Source organism: Lucilia sericata, unplaced genomic scaffold (assembly GCF_015586225.1).
Source record: "Lucilia sericata isolate MDLA Ls3-8-SP2 unplaced genomic scaffold, ASM1558622v1 Contig000634F_arrow, whole genome shotgun sequence".
Classification (NCBI taxonomy): domain Eukaryota; kingdom Metazoa; phylum Arthropoda; class Insecta; order Diptera; family Calliphoridae; genus Lucilia; species Lucilia sericata.
Genome location: NW_023994640.1, coordinates 37,532 through 54,908, shown reverse-complemented (window position 1 = coordinate 54,908; position 17,377 = coordinate 37,532). Strand labels below are relative to the sequence as shown.

The following is a 17,377-nucleotide window of genomic DNA, read 5'->3' as shown; positions in this document are numbered from 1 at the left end:
TTTTTGAAGGAATTATGGGCCTATGTCGTTGTGACAACGTTTTTTCTTGAAGTTACAATCGTGTTCTGTTTCATCATTTAATCTTTTCAAGCTTTTAAAATTTATTACTTCTTGTACTTTGCAAGTACTTGGAAAATATTTCAATTTTGGAAGATAAATTTCATTTTTAATAAAAAATGTTCAATGAAAATTTAATAATAACAACGAATTTTCCAAGAATATAATTTTGTGCAGTAAGAGCTTTGAATGCGTCAGTGAGAGAATAAAAAACAATTACAATGTTTTTTTATTAATTTCCTTTATTTTTATTTCTATAAATATATAGTATACATTTATAATTAATTCTTTTTTTTTTTTTCTTTTAATAAATTCAATTTTGAATATTATTTCTTTACATACATAAACGTATATATTATAGTATATTATTATATCCACTTATTTGCATAATTTTTTCACAATATATAATAATATCAATTTAAAAATTTTTAGTGCAAAATATCTAAATATACATACATTTATTATGTTATTATTTTGTTTATGTTGAAATTTGTTTGTTTGCATTTTCAAATAATATTTCTTAAAAAAAATATATCAAAAATGTGGAGAAAATATTATACATATTAAAAAAGAAAAACAACTTAAAATTAGTAAGGATTTTTGAGAAACTATAAAAATATAAAAAAAATCAACTAAAAGTAATCACAAAACGATATTAAATTTAAATTATTTGGTAGATTATAAAAAAAAACTTAAAATTATTAAACGTATAGTAGATTTTGTTTGTTTGTTTGGTGGTTAGATTGTTTAAGGAATGTGTAGTGTTTGTTAAAGTTTATATACCAAGAAATCGGTATATATTATAATGAAAATATAAATTCATTTATTAAATCTAACACCGATGAGTTGTCGTTTAAGTTGTAAACAAAAATTGGACCTACATGAAATACAACCTAAACAAGAACACATCAGAGTAGTTAATAAATTAAACGAAAAGTTTAGATAGTAAGGAAGTTAGACTACTAAACTAGGGTAAGATATACATAGATAGATATTTGTGTTTAAGTGCCAAAAACAAAAATTAGAAATGAACATTTAATGTGCATTTTGTTTATGTTTTTGTTTGCTTGCGATTTTAACGAACGATTCCTTTAACAATATTTTATATAATTATACATAGGTGATGTTGTTTTGTTTATGTTTTAGTTTGTGTTAACAATTTGCAAATTACCCATAATTATTATGTGTGGTAATGCAAATATTCTAAAATTTGGTTTATGCCTTAAATGAAAGATAAAATGAACGTATGAATAAAATGTGCGTTTTGTTTGCTAAATGATGAACAACTAACGTTAAGTTTGAGGTTGTAGAAAAAATTTCCTATAAAGAAATTTTCCCAATTTTGTTGGCTTTGTTTTTGTTGATTTAGATTTAATTGATAATATTATTCAATATGCTTTCAATCTTTTGCAATGATTTCTCTTCCACCAAGAAGGTACGGTGATTGCCTTCAACGGTCAAAACATTCACAGATTTCTGGCAGACCTAAAAAGGAGGAAAGATGAAAAGCAATAAGTAATGGCTCACACTTGTTATGGGCATATAGCAAATAGATATTTACCTCATTAAGACCATAGTCTTCTTCTAATTTGGCATAGTTTTCAGTGGGTTTGACTAGAGTAACATCACACGATACTTTGGTGGAGGGCACGTATTTGTCGGCGGCATACAATTTCTTGTAGAACGATGTAGCTGCTTGTACAATCTGTAATAAATAAATAAATAATAATTATTATCATGAAATTTTTAATTTACAAAATATTTTCATAGAAATTTAAAGTTTTCTTACAAAAAAAAAAAACTTACCAAATCTGTGGGCTGGTTAATTTCGGCTGCAACAATTTCTGCACATTTAGCTACCTTGCTTTCCCATGTGGGAATGTTCAACAACACCTTGGCGACCAAACTGTAATCAATGTTGGCTACAACCATGCCGAAGTAGGCCAAACCATAAGCTTCATTTTGATCATCGGAAGTATTCAAACGTTGCTTGAAGTTGGTGGTATACCAGTTGACATATTTGGGAGCACCGTCCAACATAACAAGTTGGGCATTTTCCTTCATCTTCTCCAAATGCAAAACAATAACAAAGGCCACTAAAGCACCGAAGGAGTAACCAGCAATAGCATAGGGACCCTTAGGTTGGACAGTGCGGATTTGTTTCAAGTAGAAATCGGCCAAGGTATCGATGGATTCAAGATTGGCTTCAGCAGTGCATTGCAGACCATAGACAGGACAGTCCAAACGGGAGGCCAATTGCTTGAGAGCATCGGCAAAACCTTCAATGGGAGAAACCACGAAGAAGGGACGTTTCTTAGAGTCGGCAGGAGCAGCTGATTGTAGACGTACAATGGGTTGAGTGGGCATAAGTTCTGTGGTGAATACCACTTGAGTACCATCACCAAATGGACTTGGGCTAGGTGTTCTGTGTACAGGAGATGCAGGTGAAGCTGCAGCATCACTGCCTTCTCCACCGCTTAGTTGTTTCAATTGACCGAAAGTCAATTGTCTGATTTCTGCGGGGGCCATTACAATGTCAAAGTTACGCTCAAGTGTTTGTTTGATTTCAGCGCCCATCAAAGAGTCCATACCCAAATCGGCCAAAGAAGCAGAATCTTGTACGTTCTTGGTGTCTCTTAAGCCCAAAATGTTGGCAACACAGGCAATTAAACTAACACCACCGGATTGGTCGGATTTACGTTTCTCGGCTACCACCATGGAGGCCAAGACAGGGTGTGGTTGTTGCAGGAAGAAATCAATAGTTTGTAGGCATGAGGACATTCTTTGTGGCAAAGTTCCACCAATAACTGTGTCATTGTCACCAAGATTTTCAATAACCAAGCCAGTGTCACCAATAGCACCCCATTGTATGGCCAAACCAGGGAATCCGCTGGCTTGTCTCAACTCACAGATACGTTCCATGGCGGAGTTGGCGAGACCATAGTTAGTTTGACCAATGTTACCACGACCGCAGGACACACTGGAGAAGCAAACAAAGTAATCGAGTTCGGAGCACATGTTTCTGGAGTATTGATCCAAGTATTTGGTACCTTGTACCTTTGATTCGCAAACAGTTTCAAAGTCCTTAACAGTTTGATCTTCGAGCAAGGCATCTCTGAGTACAGCAGCCAAATTGAAGATACCACCAACTAAAGCCAAATTGTTGGCATTCTCTAGCAATTGTTGGCAACCCTTGGCGCTGGTAACATCGCTAGTGTCAACCAAAACCTTGACACCTCTATCTTGCCATCTTCTGATCATAAGGGATTGATAACCAGTCTTAACGCCGGATCTGGAGGTGAGTACTAGATATTTGGCACCTCTGGAAACCAACCAGTTGGTCAGCTCAAGACCAAAACCGCCCAAACCACCAACGATGATGTAGCTCTTTTCGGGGTGCATGTAGGTACGGGGTATAGCATTAACCAAACGAGCTGTAGGTTTGACAGTTTTACGACCATCCTCTTCATCTCTGACTTTAACGACAACCTTGCCGATGTGTTTGCCGGAAGCCATGAAACGGAAGGCGGATTCAACTTGGTGTTCGTTGAAAACTGAAGTGGGCAAAGGTCTGACGGCACCAGATTTAATACCCTCAGCTACTAAGGAGACAACTTGGTTCTGCATGGCTTCTTCACCTTCCATGACACTGTCCAGGAGAATACCATGGAATGAGGTGTTCTTGAGGAACACGGACATGCCCAAAGGTGAGTTGTTGCTCAAATCGAATTTACCGATTTCCAAGAATCGGCCATTCAAGCCCAAACAGCGTACGGAAGCTTGAAGTTTTTCTTCAGCCAAGGAGTTCAAGACTAAATCTACACCACGTCCTTGTGTCTCACGCATAATCATTTGTTCGAAGGAACAGTCACGAGAGTTGCCAATATGGCTGTCCTTAAGTTGAGGGAAACGTTTCTTCAAGAATTCTCTCTTTTCCTTGCTGCCAACAGTGGTGAAGACAGTCAAACCATGATGTAAAGCAATGGAAATGGCAGATTGGCCAACACCACCAGAGCCGGCGTGAATCAAGATCTTTTCACCCTTCTTCATTTGACCGCGCACCACCAAAGCGTAGTAGACGGTGGCATAAACACAGGGTACAGTAGAGGCTTCTTCCATGGTCCAGTGGTCGGGAATCTCCCACATCATGTTCTTGGAGGCAACACATGTGGTAGCCATTGATTTGGCGGGTACCATAGCCATAATTCTGCGACCCTTAGAATCGCGACCAGCAAACTCCAAACCTAATACGCAGTCCTGTTGGGCCAGATCACCGGGCAAAGCATCAGCTGAAAGTTTGCCAGAGGACAACATGACGTCACGGAAGTTAATGGGAGCATAGTAAACAGTGCACAATTCTGAATTATCATCCAACAAAGAGGTGTTCATTTGAGGAGCTTCAATCCATTTCAAGGAAGCAAGATCACCCTTGGTTAAGGCATTGACATAAGCATGCTCAACTTGCAAAGTGGCCACATCAGTCTCCAATTTCAAGTGACGGAATGTGCCCCAAGTGGAGTTCTTCAAAACGTTGTTAATAAGATCCTTGGACAATTGTTCGGCATAGAATTTGCTGGTGAGCGAGAACTTTTCAGCGTTCTTATCTTGAATAAAGACCATGCGGGCCAATTTTCCACCATTTTCATTCTTAATGCAGTTCATGAAACCAACAGCACCGAATAGTTCTTCTCCTTGGCACACAACATAGACGTAACGTTCAATTTCGGCGGCCTTAGCCAAGGCTTCTTTAAGGTCATCTAACCAGTTGAAGTTGGTTTCGGTGACTTGTACGACGACAGCTTCTCTTTGTTTCAAGTCGACGGGTTTACGAGCCATAACTAAAACTCTGGAGCCTCCAATGACTTGTTCAGTTACAACGGTCAAACCAGATTTCTTTAATAATTCACGGCCAGACTTGTCGTATGATGTTGTAGATTCTTCAAAGATAAGGAAGCCGTTATCTTTAATGGTGGCTTTACTGTTCTCCAAAATCATGGTATCAGGTCTCGACAAAACATCCAAAGCATAAAGGAAATGACAGTTCTGCTCTACCGGTTCTTGAAGAATATTTTTGGATATAATGCGTACACCAGATTCGGCACCTAGAGCTGAGGCAATAGTCTCCTCGTTGTTGTTATAGGTGGCTACAGCGACATCGGCGGTGATAGTGGGTTCTCCCTCAATAATTTGTAACAATTTAGCGGCCAATAAGACATCGGGGTTGCGGCCATTAGCCAATTCTACACCCTTGATTTTAATGGCACCCTGAGAGTTTTCAATGAGTGTGTGAAGAGCCACAGTCAAGGCTTGCAAGCGGGATTTCTCAGAGTTTTCGTGCAATTCAGCGTGGTTAACATTGGGCACGAAGGTGTAACGTTCCAAAGTGGGTGGATTTTGGGTTCCAGGTCTCTTGGAAGCCAAAGAGGCCTTCAAACCTCTCATTTCAACACCAGCACTCTTGATGACATTGATATCGCCATACATATACACGGGCACACCATTCTGAGTTAAGAATTCTTCGGATAGTTTGGACATCTCTTCCAAATGCTTGGCTGGATTAAGGACGGCCTTTTCAATACGAGTAGGCAAGTATAATTCTCTCAAGTTCTTGCTCAAGATGCTGAATTGTAGCATGGTATCCATGAAACTGATCCAGTTGCCAACCCATTGCAATTGACCAGCATTGGCAACAGTATCGGATTTAACAATACCTCTGAAAATGCCAGAGTAATCATAGCCACGAAGTCTCAACTCCTTGTACACATCGTTAGTGTTCAATTCTTTGCCCAAAGTGCTGGCTGGCAAAGCATCCAAAGGCAATTCTTCTCTCTCAATATCATCGGGAATGGAAATCTTACCGGAAACAGCTAAACTGCCACCCTCGCAGATTTCAAAGTTGCCAGTGCCATCGAAGAAGTTCAGGCCGAATTTGACCACACCTTCCTTGTTAAGAATGGTAGCTCTGTGGAATACGACATTCTCCATAACGACGGGGCACTTTTGATATTCCATACCCTTCATCTTGGCGAAGGTCATCCAGGCCAAAGTCATGTAACCAGTAGCAGGGAACAAAATTCTACCATCAATGGTGTGACCAGCCAAGAAAGCGTCCTCTTCTTTGCCCAAATTGATTTCGATGACGGTTTCACCAGAAGTTGTTTCTTTGCCGTATTTGGGAACAATCCATTTTTGCGAATGATCCCAGCCAACCTTGGAGTTCAACATAGGTGTACCACGACCAACAGGATAAGTAATGGGTTTGAACAAAGTCAAAACTTGAGGTTGAGCACCAGCAGCATAGATTTTACCAATGTTCATCAACAAGAATTCAACATTGTTCTCATGACCACGTTTCACCAAGCTGACATTGGTGGCATCGGGGCCCAAAGCTCTCTTGAGAATGGCTTGCAATAAACCAGTGGGAGCAATTTCAACAGCAATAGCATTCTTGGGAATATGTTGCAAAGCCTCGTGGAACAAAACAGGCGAAAGTAAGTTGTTCACATGATAAGCAGCCGATGATTGTTTAGCTACGGGGGTATTCCAGGCAGATTCGGGAATACTGGTACTAATCCATCTGCTAGTACGGTTCTTGGCATTGGGAATGATTTTCTCCAAGCTCTTGCGCAATTTTGGTCCGGCATCAGCAATGTATTTGCTGTGGAAAGCATAACCGGATGATTTGACGGCCTTAGCAAAGATACCTTCAGAGGAGAGTTGGGCTACCAAAGCGTCAATCGAGGCATCAGGACCAGAAATGGTGCAGTTATCACCACTGTTGTGGCAGACGGGGAAACAATCGGCAGGCATACGTTTGTGGGCTTCTTCCCAGTCCAAACCAATAGCAGCCATTTTGCCGCTGGGCAATTTAGTATCTTGAATGCTTTTACCTCTCCAGTAAGCAGCCAAAACAGTCTGTTCTGGAGTAAAGCAGCCATCGGCATAAGCACAACCCAATTCACCTACGGAGTGACCAACAATGCCATCAGGCTTGATGTTGAGAGAAGCAAGCAAATCGGTTAAAGCAACCTGCATGGCAGCAATCGAAATGAAAGAGTTCAAAATGTTATCGAAACTTTGTTCAGTTGATCTGGTCAAAACATCGACCAAGTCAATGCCTTCTGGTCTTAAAGCTTCAGCGCAGCGATGAACAGAATTGGCAAAAACTTCGAATTGCATAAGATCCTTAGCCATACTGGCCCATTGACTGCCCATACCGGAGTAAATGTACCAAATGGGGCGGTTTTCATCATTGAACTCCACAACCTCACGTTGCAAGGAACCCTTGGTGTCCATGACGCAATAACCACGGTAGTAGTGGAGAGGAATGTTCTTGGAGTGGATGTCGTTGATCAAAGCCAAGTATTCATCGTCATCTCTGTGGGCAGTAGCATCTTCCAAAAGCTCTTGAACAGCATCAAAAGTGCGACCGGAGCAAACGACCATCTTTGGAGGTCCAACAGTGGGAGTAATGGCCTTGGGTTTGGGATTGGATTTTAAGATAACATGGGCATTGGCACCGCCAAAACCGAACGAGTTGATACCAACAATACCGCCTTCCCAGGGAAGATTTTTGTCAACTACCTTCAAACGGCCATCCATTAAACCGTATAGATCAGGATTGGGGTTTTTGTAATGTAAATTGGCTGGAATAACACCTTCTTCCATGGCAATCAATACCTTGGCAATGGAGCAAACACCTGATGCGGGTTCAGAGTGACCCATGTTAGATTTTACTGAACCAATGAGCAAGGGAGTCTTACGGTTCTTGCAGAAGAAGTCGGTAATGGAGTTGACTTCTTGAGGGTCACCCACTTTGGTACCAGTACCGTGAGCTTCAACATAGACGACATCGTTGGGGTCCAAGTTGATTTCTTCATAGGTTTCTCTAATCAAACGATTTTGCATCTTACCATCGGGATAAGTGATACCCTGTTCTTTGTAACCATCAGTGTTGGTACGTACATTCAAGACGGTGGCATAAACACGTTTGGATTGACTGACCTTTTGCAAGAAGATGACCACACAGCCATCGGATCTTACATAGCCATTACCAGACTCATCGAAGGCTTTGCACATGCCATCAGGACTCAACATGTTAAGACGCTTGAATTGCAGAGACATGGTGGGTTTCAAAATAACACCCAAACCGGCAACGACAGCTGAATCACATTTGCCATCTCGCATATCAGAGAAGGCCTGTTCCAAGGCATACAAAGAACTGGAGCAAGCAGTGTCAACACTGTAACTGGGTCCTTTAAAGTCAAAAGTGTAGGAAACACGATTGGCGAACATAGCTCTGGCGCAACCAGTCAAACCATAACCATTGACACGATCTTGATCGGCAGTCCAGTATTGTTCGGTTTCCGAAGCCGAAACACCAACATACACACCAGTGCGGGAGCCTCTAATTTCAGAAGGATTTACACCGGAATCTATAATAGCCTCATAAGTACACTCCAATAACATTCTCATTTGGGGATCCATACATTCGGCTTGCTTTTGATGCACACTAAAGAATTGTTGATCGAAATGTTCCAAATCTTCATCCTTGATTTTACCAATACGATCGGGTAAACCGTACAAACCCTTTTCCCATCTTCTGGGATCATCATTTACCATATCGACACCTTCGAACAGATTCTTCTTGAACTCTTCGATGTTGGAACTTTCGGGCAAACGGCCAGAGAAACCAGTAATAGCAACATCACTGGTTGTCATGGCACCGCTTGAACGAGCACCGAAACGTCCCTGTAGGTCATGGGGAACATTACGGCCCTCGTTTTCATTTATAACACCATCAGCAAAACGGGCAGGCATATTGTTGATTTCTTGATTGTTAGTATGGGCGTTTGAATTTGCAATAGAATTAGAATTTATAGCGTTGATGAATGCGTTGTGGTTTGAGTTACTTTTTACAGTTTCCTTATTAACCACTACTATCTGATCAGTTTCGACGATATGTTCTTGTTGTTGCTGTTGTTGGGGGATATCTTGTTGCGTGGGCGTTGAATTGCGTTGCTGTTTATTACGTCTCTTTTTACGACGATTTGCTGATTTGCCTTTGTTAGCAGATTTTTGCAATGATGGCGATGATGATGAATTAACGTTATTTTGATTATTGACTGAATGTTGTTGCGTTTGGTGAACAGTTTGTAAAGAATGAATTTTATTCTCGGATTTCAACAGTTTGAAAGAAACCTGAAAGTTAAAGAAAATAAGGAATTATTAATTGAGATTTTAGTTTTAATTTATAGAGATATAAAGGGGGGCGATAAAGTGTGCGTGCGTGTGTTTTGTGATAATTATTGATTTTTTGTATTATTTTTAAACTAAATTGTTTGCTAATTAATTAAAAAAAGCTTTTATGTTAACTATTAAGGACTAACAGTTGTTTTGGGTTTTAAATATATTTTAGCATTGTTAAATGGGTTAATGTAAAAGCTTTTTGCTCTTTTATTGTTTTGCCAAGAATTTAAGAGAGTATTTTTATTGCTAAAAAAACTCTTAGTTAGCAAATTTTTAGTTCATTTTGTTTTGTTTCTGTTTGCTACTACTATTTTGAAACCGTTGTTATGTTTTGTCTCTATTGTTTTTGTTTATTTTTCTTTTCTGTGCTTTTTTGTTTTGTTTGAAGTAGTTGGAATTGAAACGTTAGTATACATTGTGAAAATCAGGTGATTTTTGGGCTAACTTCAATGTTATGGCTTTCTTTATATCTTTGTATACATACATTTGTATGCATGTAAAAGTATGTATATTTGTACATACATTAATATGTAGATATGAACGAGTGCGGACGGATATTATGTTGTAGTTGTAATACTATTGTATTGTTGTAGGTTTAGTATTGTAGTTGATGATGTAGTGGCAAATTTGTATGGCATGATTTTTAGTTTGTAAATGATGCCGGTACAATTTGTTTTTGCAAAATAATTTGTGCAGAAAAAAAAATAATGAGATAAAGTGGGCGTTAAGTCATATACGACTTAAAAGTACTCTACAATATCCTTGTTTCTGCATTATTTTTAGTTTACATTTAAAGCTGTCTTCTTCTTTTTTATAAAACATCCATAGTTTTGATAACAAATAGGTAGTTTTTTCTGTTTTATTAGAATATTAACTAATCTGACTATGAATTAGTGTTCTTCAGCACAAAAATCTGTCCTAAAAGAATCAAACTAATATTTTTTGAATAATAAAATAAACAAATAGGTACATATATTTATATACATATATTTAGTATCTACACGTCGTTCTTAAAAAATAAGTTAATACGAAATATTTAACTTACAACTTATTATTCATATTCTTACTTCATCTTGACTTGAGTTAAATTGTTGTTAAGAAAATTTTATGGAAAATTTATTAAATTTAATACAGTCATAGATACGTTATCAAGGAAAAAAACAACTACATATTTTTTAAACAAATTATATTTTTTGTGATAAGTAGTGATAGTATATTTGAATATTATTTCCTTAGAAAAAACTTTAAATTTACTAATCAGATTTATAAACAATTTTAACATCTATGTGTTACCAATTGCTCATACTATATAATTATATAGAGACACACACTTATGATTCTATATTTATACAGTTATTGTTTTTTTTTTTTTTTTTTTTGTAAATTTCTCTTGCAAAAAAATCCAAAACACAAATCAAAATAGTGAGAGATAAGGTGGCGTGATTATTAAATATTTTCAAGTTCAATGTGAGTTAAATGGAAAAGAAACCCCTCGTATGATTAATAAATACCCATACAAATACATACAAAACGATAATAATAATAATAATAATAAAAATGGTGATGACACCTCTTGATCAAACAGTTATTTATGCCCAAGTGATAATCAATATTAATGTAAACATTATGAAAAGAGAAGAGTTGTTTAGAAAGAGAGAAAGTTAAAAGAGAGTTTTTTATGAATTTATTATTGCTGTGTAGGTATAATTTGTTTATAATTTCATTAATTTTTTTAAACTTTTTACAGCGTTTTAATTAAAATTTTTATTAATTTATTACTTTCAAATGCTTTAATAAAAATTCAAATTCTTTTATATTAATTTATATTGCTAAACACGCAAATTAATTAAGTTTATTTTTAAATGTAAATATTTTATTTAATAATAATGTAAAATGTATATAGGATCAGGAAGGGCAAATTTTTATTTATAAAGTTAGACACTAATAATTCTAAAATTTTTTTAACAATATCTTCAAAAAAAAAAAAAAAAAAAAAAAATACATTGTTAAATTATTAGAAATTAAATTTTGTAAAGAATTTTTGCGAAATAATGCTGATCAAGAGAATTTGGGAATTTTTAAAGAAATTTTGGGAAATCATATTTTCGGTCTTAGATTTTAATTTACATATATCTCAAATATTTATTTTCCAAGACGGAAAATATTTGTTTAAATTAATGAGTTAAATTTAATTAAAATTTTCAAATTCTACTTTATTTTCTAGCCACGGTTTTGAAAGTACATATGTTAAAACAAAAGCAAAATAAATAAATATACTTTTTATCAAATTACCCGAGGGGCAAACACGTTTAGAATTTTTTCTTTTTGGTTTTTTTTTTGCCGGCATATCAGGCGATATTAATATTACGTCATGATAAGCAAAAAAACACAACAAAAAATTTATAAAAAAGAATTTTTAATAAATAAAAAAAATATCTTTCGTTTTATACAACGTGAATGAATATATTAAAGGAATTACCAAGCGGCATTAAAGACCTAAACAAGTCAACTACAATATTAATGCACATACAAAACAAAAACAGAAAAGGAAAATTTATTCCCAATAAAATAAATGTTTATTAATTTTTATTAGAATAACAAAATGACGCATAACATTTTAACATGAAGTTCAAATGTATGGCATTAATTAATTCAAAATTTTAAATTCAGGCAACAAAAATAAAAAATATAAAAAGTATACAATACAAAATGACAAGTGAATGTCTGGCGGATTGATTTACATAAATTAATTAAACTTTAACATTAGAAATTACAAAGAAAAAAAAAAAACAAAAAAACAAGTAAAAGAAAGCAAATTAAATAATATTGTACTAAATTAGGAATAACATTAAACAAAATCTTGTATTTATCTTGTCAAATAGACAAAAATGTTTAAAATAAACGAGACCAGGCCAGTGTAGTGTACATACGTTTGGAGCGTGATTGACACAAATCGTACGATCGCACAAATTATATGTATGCAAACTTTTGTTTGCGGTTACTCTACATATTTATTACTATATACATACATATATATATATGGTTGGATGTACATACAGATGTATATGCTAGCACATGTTTTTTCTTGTTATTTTTTTTCTCACATTTCTTTCTAAATAAAAATGTTTTGTTTATTTTCGAGAGTTCAAGTTTAAAAAGAGAAGTAATACTAATGTAGAGAGCGTAATATTTTTGCAAACTAGAAAAGATCGTATGATTTTTCAAAATATAAAAGAAAAAAACTTAAATCTGATGAGGTGATAGTATTCTAAAGCAAATACAGAGGTATACAAATTGTGGGCGATTTGTTGCTTTTTTAATAGAGAAATTTTGTAAAAATTCTAACAATATTGGTTAGCAACCATGTATAAATGTTATTAGCCACGCGATATAGGGAATGGGGGGTGTAGATTGGCCTTTGAAGCAAATTGACTAGAATATAAAGTCAAGAGGATCGGTTGGTAGCAAAAAGTAAAAAAAAAAATAATTATTTTGGAGGGATTATAACCGCTGCTTTAATATTTATGAACTTTTCTTATACATAATGAAGAAAATGGTCTGTAAACAAATCATACTACATATTTATTACAAAATTCATTACAGTTATGAATTATTTTTTTCTGTGTGTTCTAAAGTTTTCCTACAAAGGTTTAAAATTTCTCTGTAAATCATAACAAATTCATTCGTCATTTCTAAGTTGTTTACAGTTTGCATAAACTATTTAAATTTTTATGGCCAAAATGTTATTATTTTTAAAATTTCTTTTCCACTCTTTCTTTTATACCTAATTTTCGTTAGTTTTATTTTATCATCTTCGTAAACTATTTAAAGTTTAAAACAAAACAAAAAACAAAAGTTCAATGGCTTTATAGCTTCGCTTATTTTCAGTTAGTTTTATAAAAAATTTAAAAGTAAAATATTTTGAAATACTTTTTTTTGCAATTTCTCTTTTAAATAAGCATCACCATTTAAAATCACGCCACCTTTAATATAATAGCTAGTATTTTTGAAGTTTTGAATATTGATTAATACGTAGTTATTCGAATAAGTAGTGGTTATAGTGAAATTGTTGTATAATTGTCAAAAGATATCTATAAATTAATTAAAGAAATGTATAAGGCATCCTTTGGTGGTTAGCTTTTTCATTATTAATTAGTTTTATTTTTGATTCAAGAAGTCCTATAAATCGGAAAAAATCTATTAAAAAAAAAACAGAAATGCAATAAAGAAACCTTAAAAGTTTATGGTAATAAGAATATAATTGAAATTAGTTAGGGTTGCAAATAAAATGAAGAATGTAAGAAATATAAATGAAATACAATTAAAACCAATATTTTTTTTTCAAATTGGAACTCATTATCTTTAAGGGAAAAAGAAGACTTTCTGTGATATTTAAAGTTTTTTTATATTTAAAAACTATGAAGTATTTAATTTCTTTGTATTCTCTGTTAAAATCTTTATTAAATAAAATAATCTTTTAAATATTTTTCCACTAAAAATTTTGTAAAAAAAATACTGATAAGATTGAAATCATTAACAATTTATGTACAATTTTGACTTGATTTATGGTTGTTGTTATATTTTTATTATAATTATTTAAAAAAAAAAGGCATCGCAACGTGTAATGTTTATTAATTTTATATTTAAAAAAACGTATAATAACAGGTATAAATATTTATTAAAAATTTTTAACTTTGCTAAATTCCTTTATAATATTTCGCCTTTTTAAAAAGTTTTAAATAAAATAACACAAAAGTGGAAATTTCTAAAACAAAAACAAATAATTTTAAGAAATTTTAAAAGATTAGATAGATGTTATGTTTATAGAAGTCAATAAAACCTATTGTAGTGGAATTGTACGTTTCAATTATCTATCCATGCTGGGGGTCTATTAGCACACGAGTTTTTTTGAGTGTACTTTAAGTAAAATTTGAAATGATTAAGATTATTTATTAGTTATTTAATAAAAATTTTCTGATTAGGAAGTAGCAAAAAGTTTTTAATTTTAAATGTTTATATTTAAACAGGGTAATCAAAATAAGTAGATTTTATCAAAAATCTTCTATATTAGAAAAACTTTGAATTTTAAAGGATTTTTGAAAAGATTTTAAAGATATTTTTATTTAAAATTAGTTTTATGAAGTGCTAAATTTGAAATCATTTAGTTAAAAAGTAAAAATTATTTGAAAATATACCTATATAATTTGGATTCAAACATTATATTGAATTGTTTTGAAAGCAAAAATTGTAATAAAATTGACATAATGTCCTTAACATTTGTTTCAAACACTATTGTACTGTCATTCGCAAAATCATCATAATACTTTTTTCTAAAAAGGTACCTATTATGATAAAATTTCTTTAAAAATGTAAGTAAAGTTTTTCAAATTAAGGAGTCAAACTAATAAAAACTTTTTATTTTAATTTTTTTTTAAACTTGACCAAGTCTCAAATTTACAAAGAAAATAAGAAATCGATTTTTTCCTTTAATGAAATTTATATAGAAACCATGGTAAAAGACCTCCTCCCTCTTCTACTATTAGCCAAACAAAAAGACAAACCAAACGTTTCAATACCAACCACAATAAATTAGTTACAATTCTATTGATTAATCGAGAAAAAAAAAATACATTAAATTGTAATTGGAAAACGAATTTACTAGAAATTACAAGAAAGTTGACGTTATTGGTATTTATTTAAACGAAAAAGTTTGTTTTCTATATCAAACTTTTAAGAAAATTGTTCTAAAGGATCCTTAACAAATATTGACTTTTACCGGTCAATTTGCTAAAGTACACAATTTTAATTATTTGTATGTATAAGTTTTTCTTTTTTTTGCAAGGACACACCTAAATGTCATAATATATCAGATGTTTTACTCAAAGGAGCTACTCTAAGGCAAAACCATAAACATCCATCCATATACACGGAAGCTAAGGCACAAACACTTTCACACACACATATGTATACATACTATATAAAAAAATGAATACATACCTTAAAATCAGGCGACTTTTATAAAATTTCTTGTTGCTGTTGTTATTGGTTAACCAAGTCCTTTTAGGGCTTTTTTTGGGGGGTTGTTTAACTTTTTATTGTTGTAGTATTAAGCAGGAAAAAAACTAACTAAAGAGTGCTATACCGTAGGTCCAGTAAAGTAAAGCACAAGGTTCAGTTAGTTAATTTAACAATATAAACTTCCAACAAGATTTGTTCGTTTTTATGACGTGGGTTAAATTTCAAAATTTTATTGATTTTGAAATTTTCTTTGTTTTTTTAATTGAAATTTTTGTAATTTTCAGAGTTTGTTTTGTGATTTTATTTATTCACTTATTTTGGTTTTTCTTTTTAATTTCTTTTTTTGTTTTAACACTTTTATTTTGTTTTTAATTTTCTAGTAGCGGTTTTTTTCTCAAAAATTCCGTTACTTTTTTATTATGTTTATGTTAAATCATTCAAATATTAATAATTATTTTGTTGTACAAAATCCGTTTTTGTTTTATGGAAATTAATATTTTTTATAATAATAATAAATGTCCTCAAAGAACTTCAGCTTCAAAATATGAATAGCGATTTAGGAAATATTTTTAGTTAGATCCTCAGAATTTACTAAACGTCTATTCGTTTTGAACTGTCAATGAAGACTAATATAAAATTGCCACTGCTAGCGCTCATTTAACCCACTATAAAATTGGTCTGAAAATCTATTTGGAACAGAACATTGTGTCGTGTCACCACTACGCTAAACCAGAAGAAGAAGCAGCAGCAGAAGTAAAATACGAGAAAAGCTACAACACCAAAACAATTGTACACAACACACAACAACAAAAAAAAAACTGCAACAACAGATGATGTGATGATGTTTGAAATGAAAAGGAATTGTAGCAAAAGCAACAACAAAAACCGCCTCGATATTAAAAAAAACACACATCAGGCGACATGAAAGTTTATGTGTGCATGAGTATGTGTTTGTGCTTTTTTACACAAAAAAAGTTTTGTTGTTTTTAAACGAGACAAGTGGAATTGAAACGCACAGACACACGCCACAGAGAGCGTTAAAGAAAGTGTGTGGAAAAAAACTATGTAAAGAAGAGAACTCATAAAATCATGCAAAAAAAAAAAAAAAACATATGCAAAAATAATAACAATAATAAGAGAAAGAGAGAGAATAGGAAAGACGGCTTGTTGCCGTTACAAATTGTTTAAAATTATTTACAAATTACACAGAGACGTCGCATAATAGAAATATGAATATATTTTATCAACAAAAAAGTGTGACTTTTTTTGAAATAATAAAATAAAACAACAACTAGTATAAACTACTTATAACTAAATATGTGTGGATGGATACTTGTGTTAAAGTAATGGATACTTGTGTTAAAGTAATGGAAACTAAAATTTTTAAAAGAAAAAGACAAACATTTTGCAACGTTCTAAATAACTTTTATTCTTGAATTCTTTTACTGATTTTGATTTTTCTGTGTTTCCAAGACACTTATTCAATTATGTATATCAGGCAATCAAAAATCCTGTCAAGAAAAATACCTACATATGGGCAATTCCATACGATTGTATGTGACGTTCGTACACCTTCAGAGTGGTGTAGATTTGGTACAAATGGGAGTATTTGGAAAAACAATATTGACATTCTGCTCCATTCAGAGAATACTATGTTTGCAAAAGGAATCATCCCATATATATTTTGGAAATATATGCATACACACACCTCAACAAATATAAAGGAGTAGGAAAGTGCAGTCGGACATGACCGACCTACTATATACATGTTTAAGCAATTTATAGATAAAAATAAAAAACAGAAGTTATATGGCGACTAGGGTCAAATATGAACGAAATTTTGGGGTGGGATTTTTATTCATATAAAACTTATTTGTGCCAAATTTTATCATAATACTAGTGCTTATAAGTGAGTTATAAACGTTTAAGTGTTTTTCTGAAATTAAACTAGGAACTAGGGTCAAATGAGGTCCAATCGTTATAAAATCGGCATAATGGTTTAGGCTTATATACATTTTAGATCTGCCGATTTTGGAAGGGTATATTAAAGTAT

At 33.1% G+C, this 17,377-nt stretch overlaps 1 protein-coding gene across 1 annotated transcript; it reads right to left on the bottom strand.

The window, feature by feature from the left end:
• Positions 1–345: 345 nt before the first annotated feature.
• LOC119606902 (fatty acid synthase) lies at positions 346–15,972 on the bottom strand. The gene is made up of 4 exons (XM_037960563.1): positions 15,304–15,972; positions 1,864–9,258; positions 1,619–1,762; positions 346–1,542 (listed from the first exon to the last, which is right to left on the bottom strand). Exons 2-4 carry the CDS (start codon positions 8,875–8,877, stop codon positions 1,429–1,431), a joined length of 7,272 nt encoding a protein of 2,423 aa, XP_037816491.1. The 5' UTR covers positions 8,878–9,258; positions 15,304–15,972; the 3' UTR covers positions 346–1,428.
• Between the last annotated feature and the right edge of the window lie 1,405 nt (positions 15,973–17,377).

What these genes read in the sequence shown, in the direction of transcription:
- LOC119606902 (XM_037960563.1), bottom strand. Translation starts at nt 8,877, where the DNA reads ATGCCTGCCCGTTTTGCTGATGGTGTTATAAATGAAAACGAGGGCCGT. An exon ending in TTAACCAGCCCACAGATTTG is followed by an intron (nt 1,763 to 1,863) that starts GTAAGTTTTTTT and finishes TATTTATTACAG; the next exon opens with ATTGTACAAGCAGCTACATC. An exon ending in AAGACTATGGTCTTAATGAG is followed by an intron (nt 1,543 to 1,618) that starts GTAAATATCTAT and finishes CCTCCTTTTTAG; the next exon opens with GTCTGCCAGAAATCTGTGAA.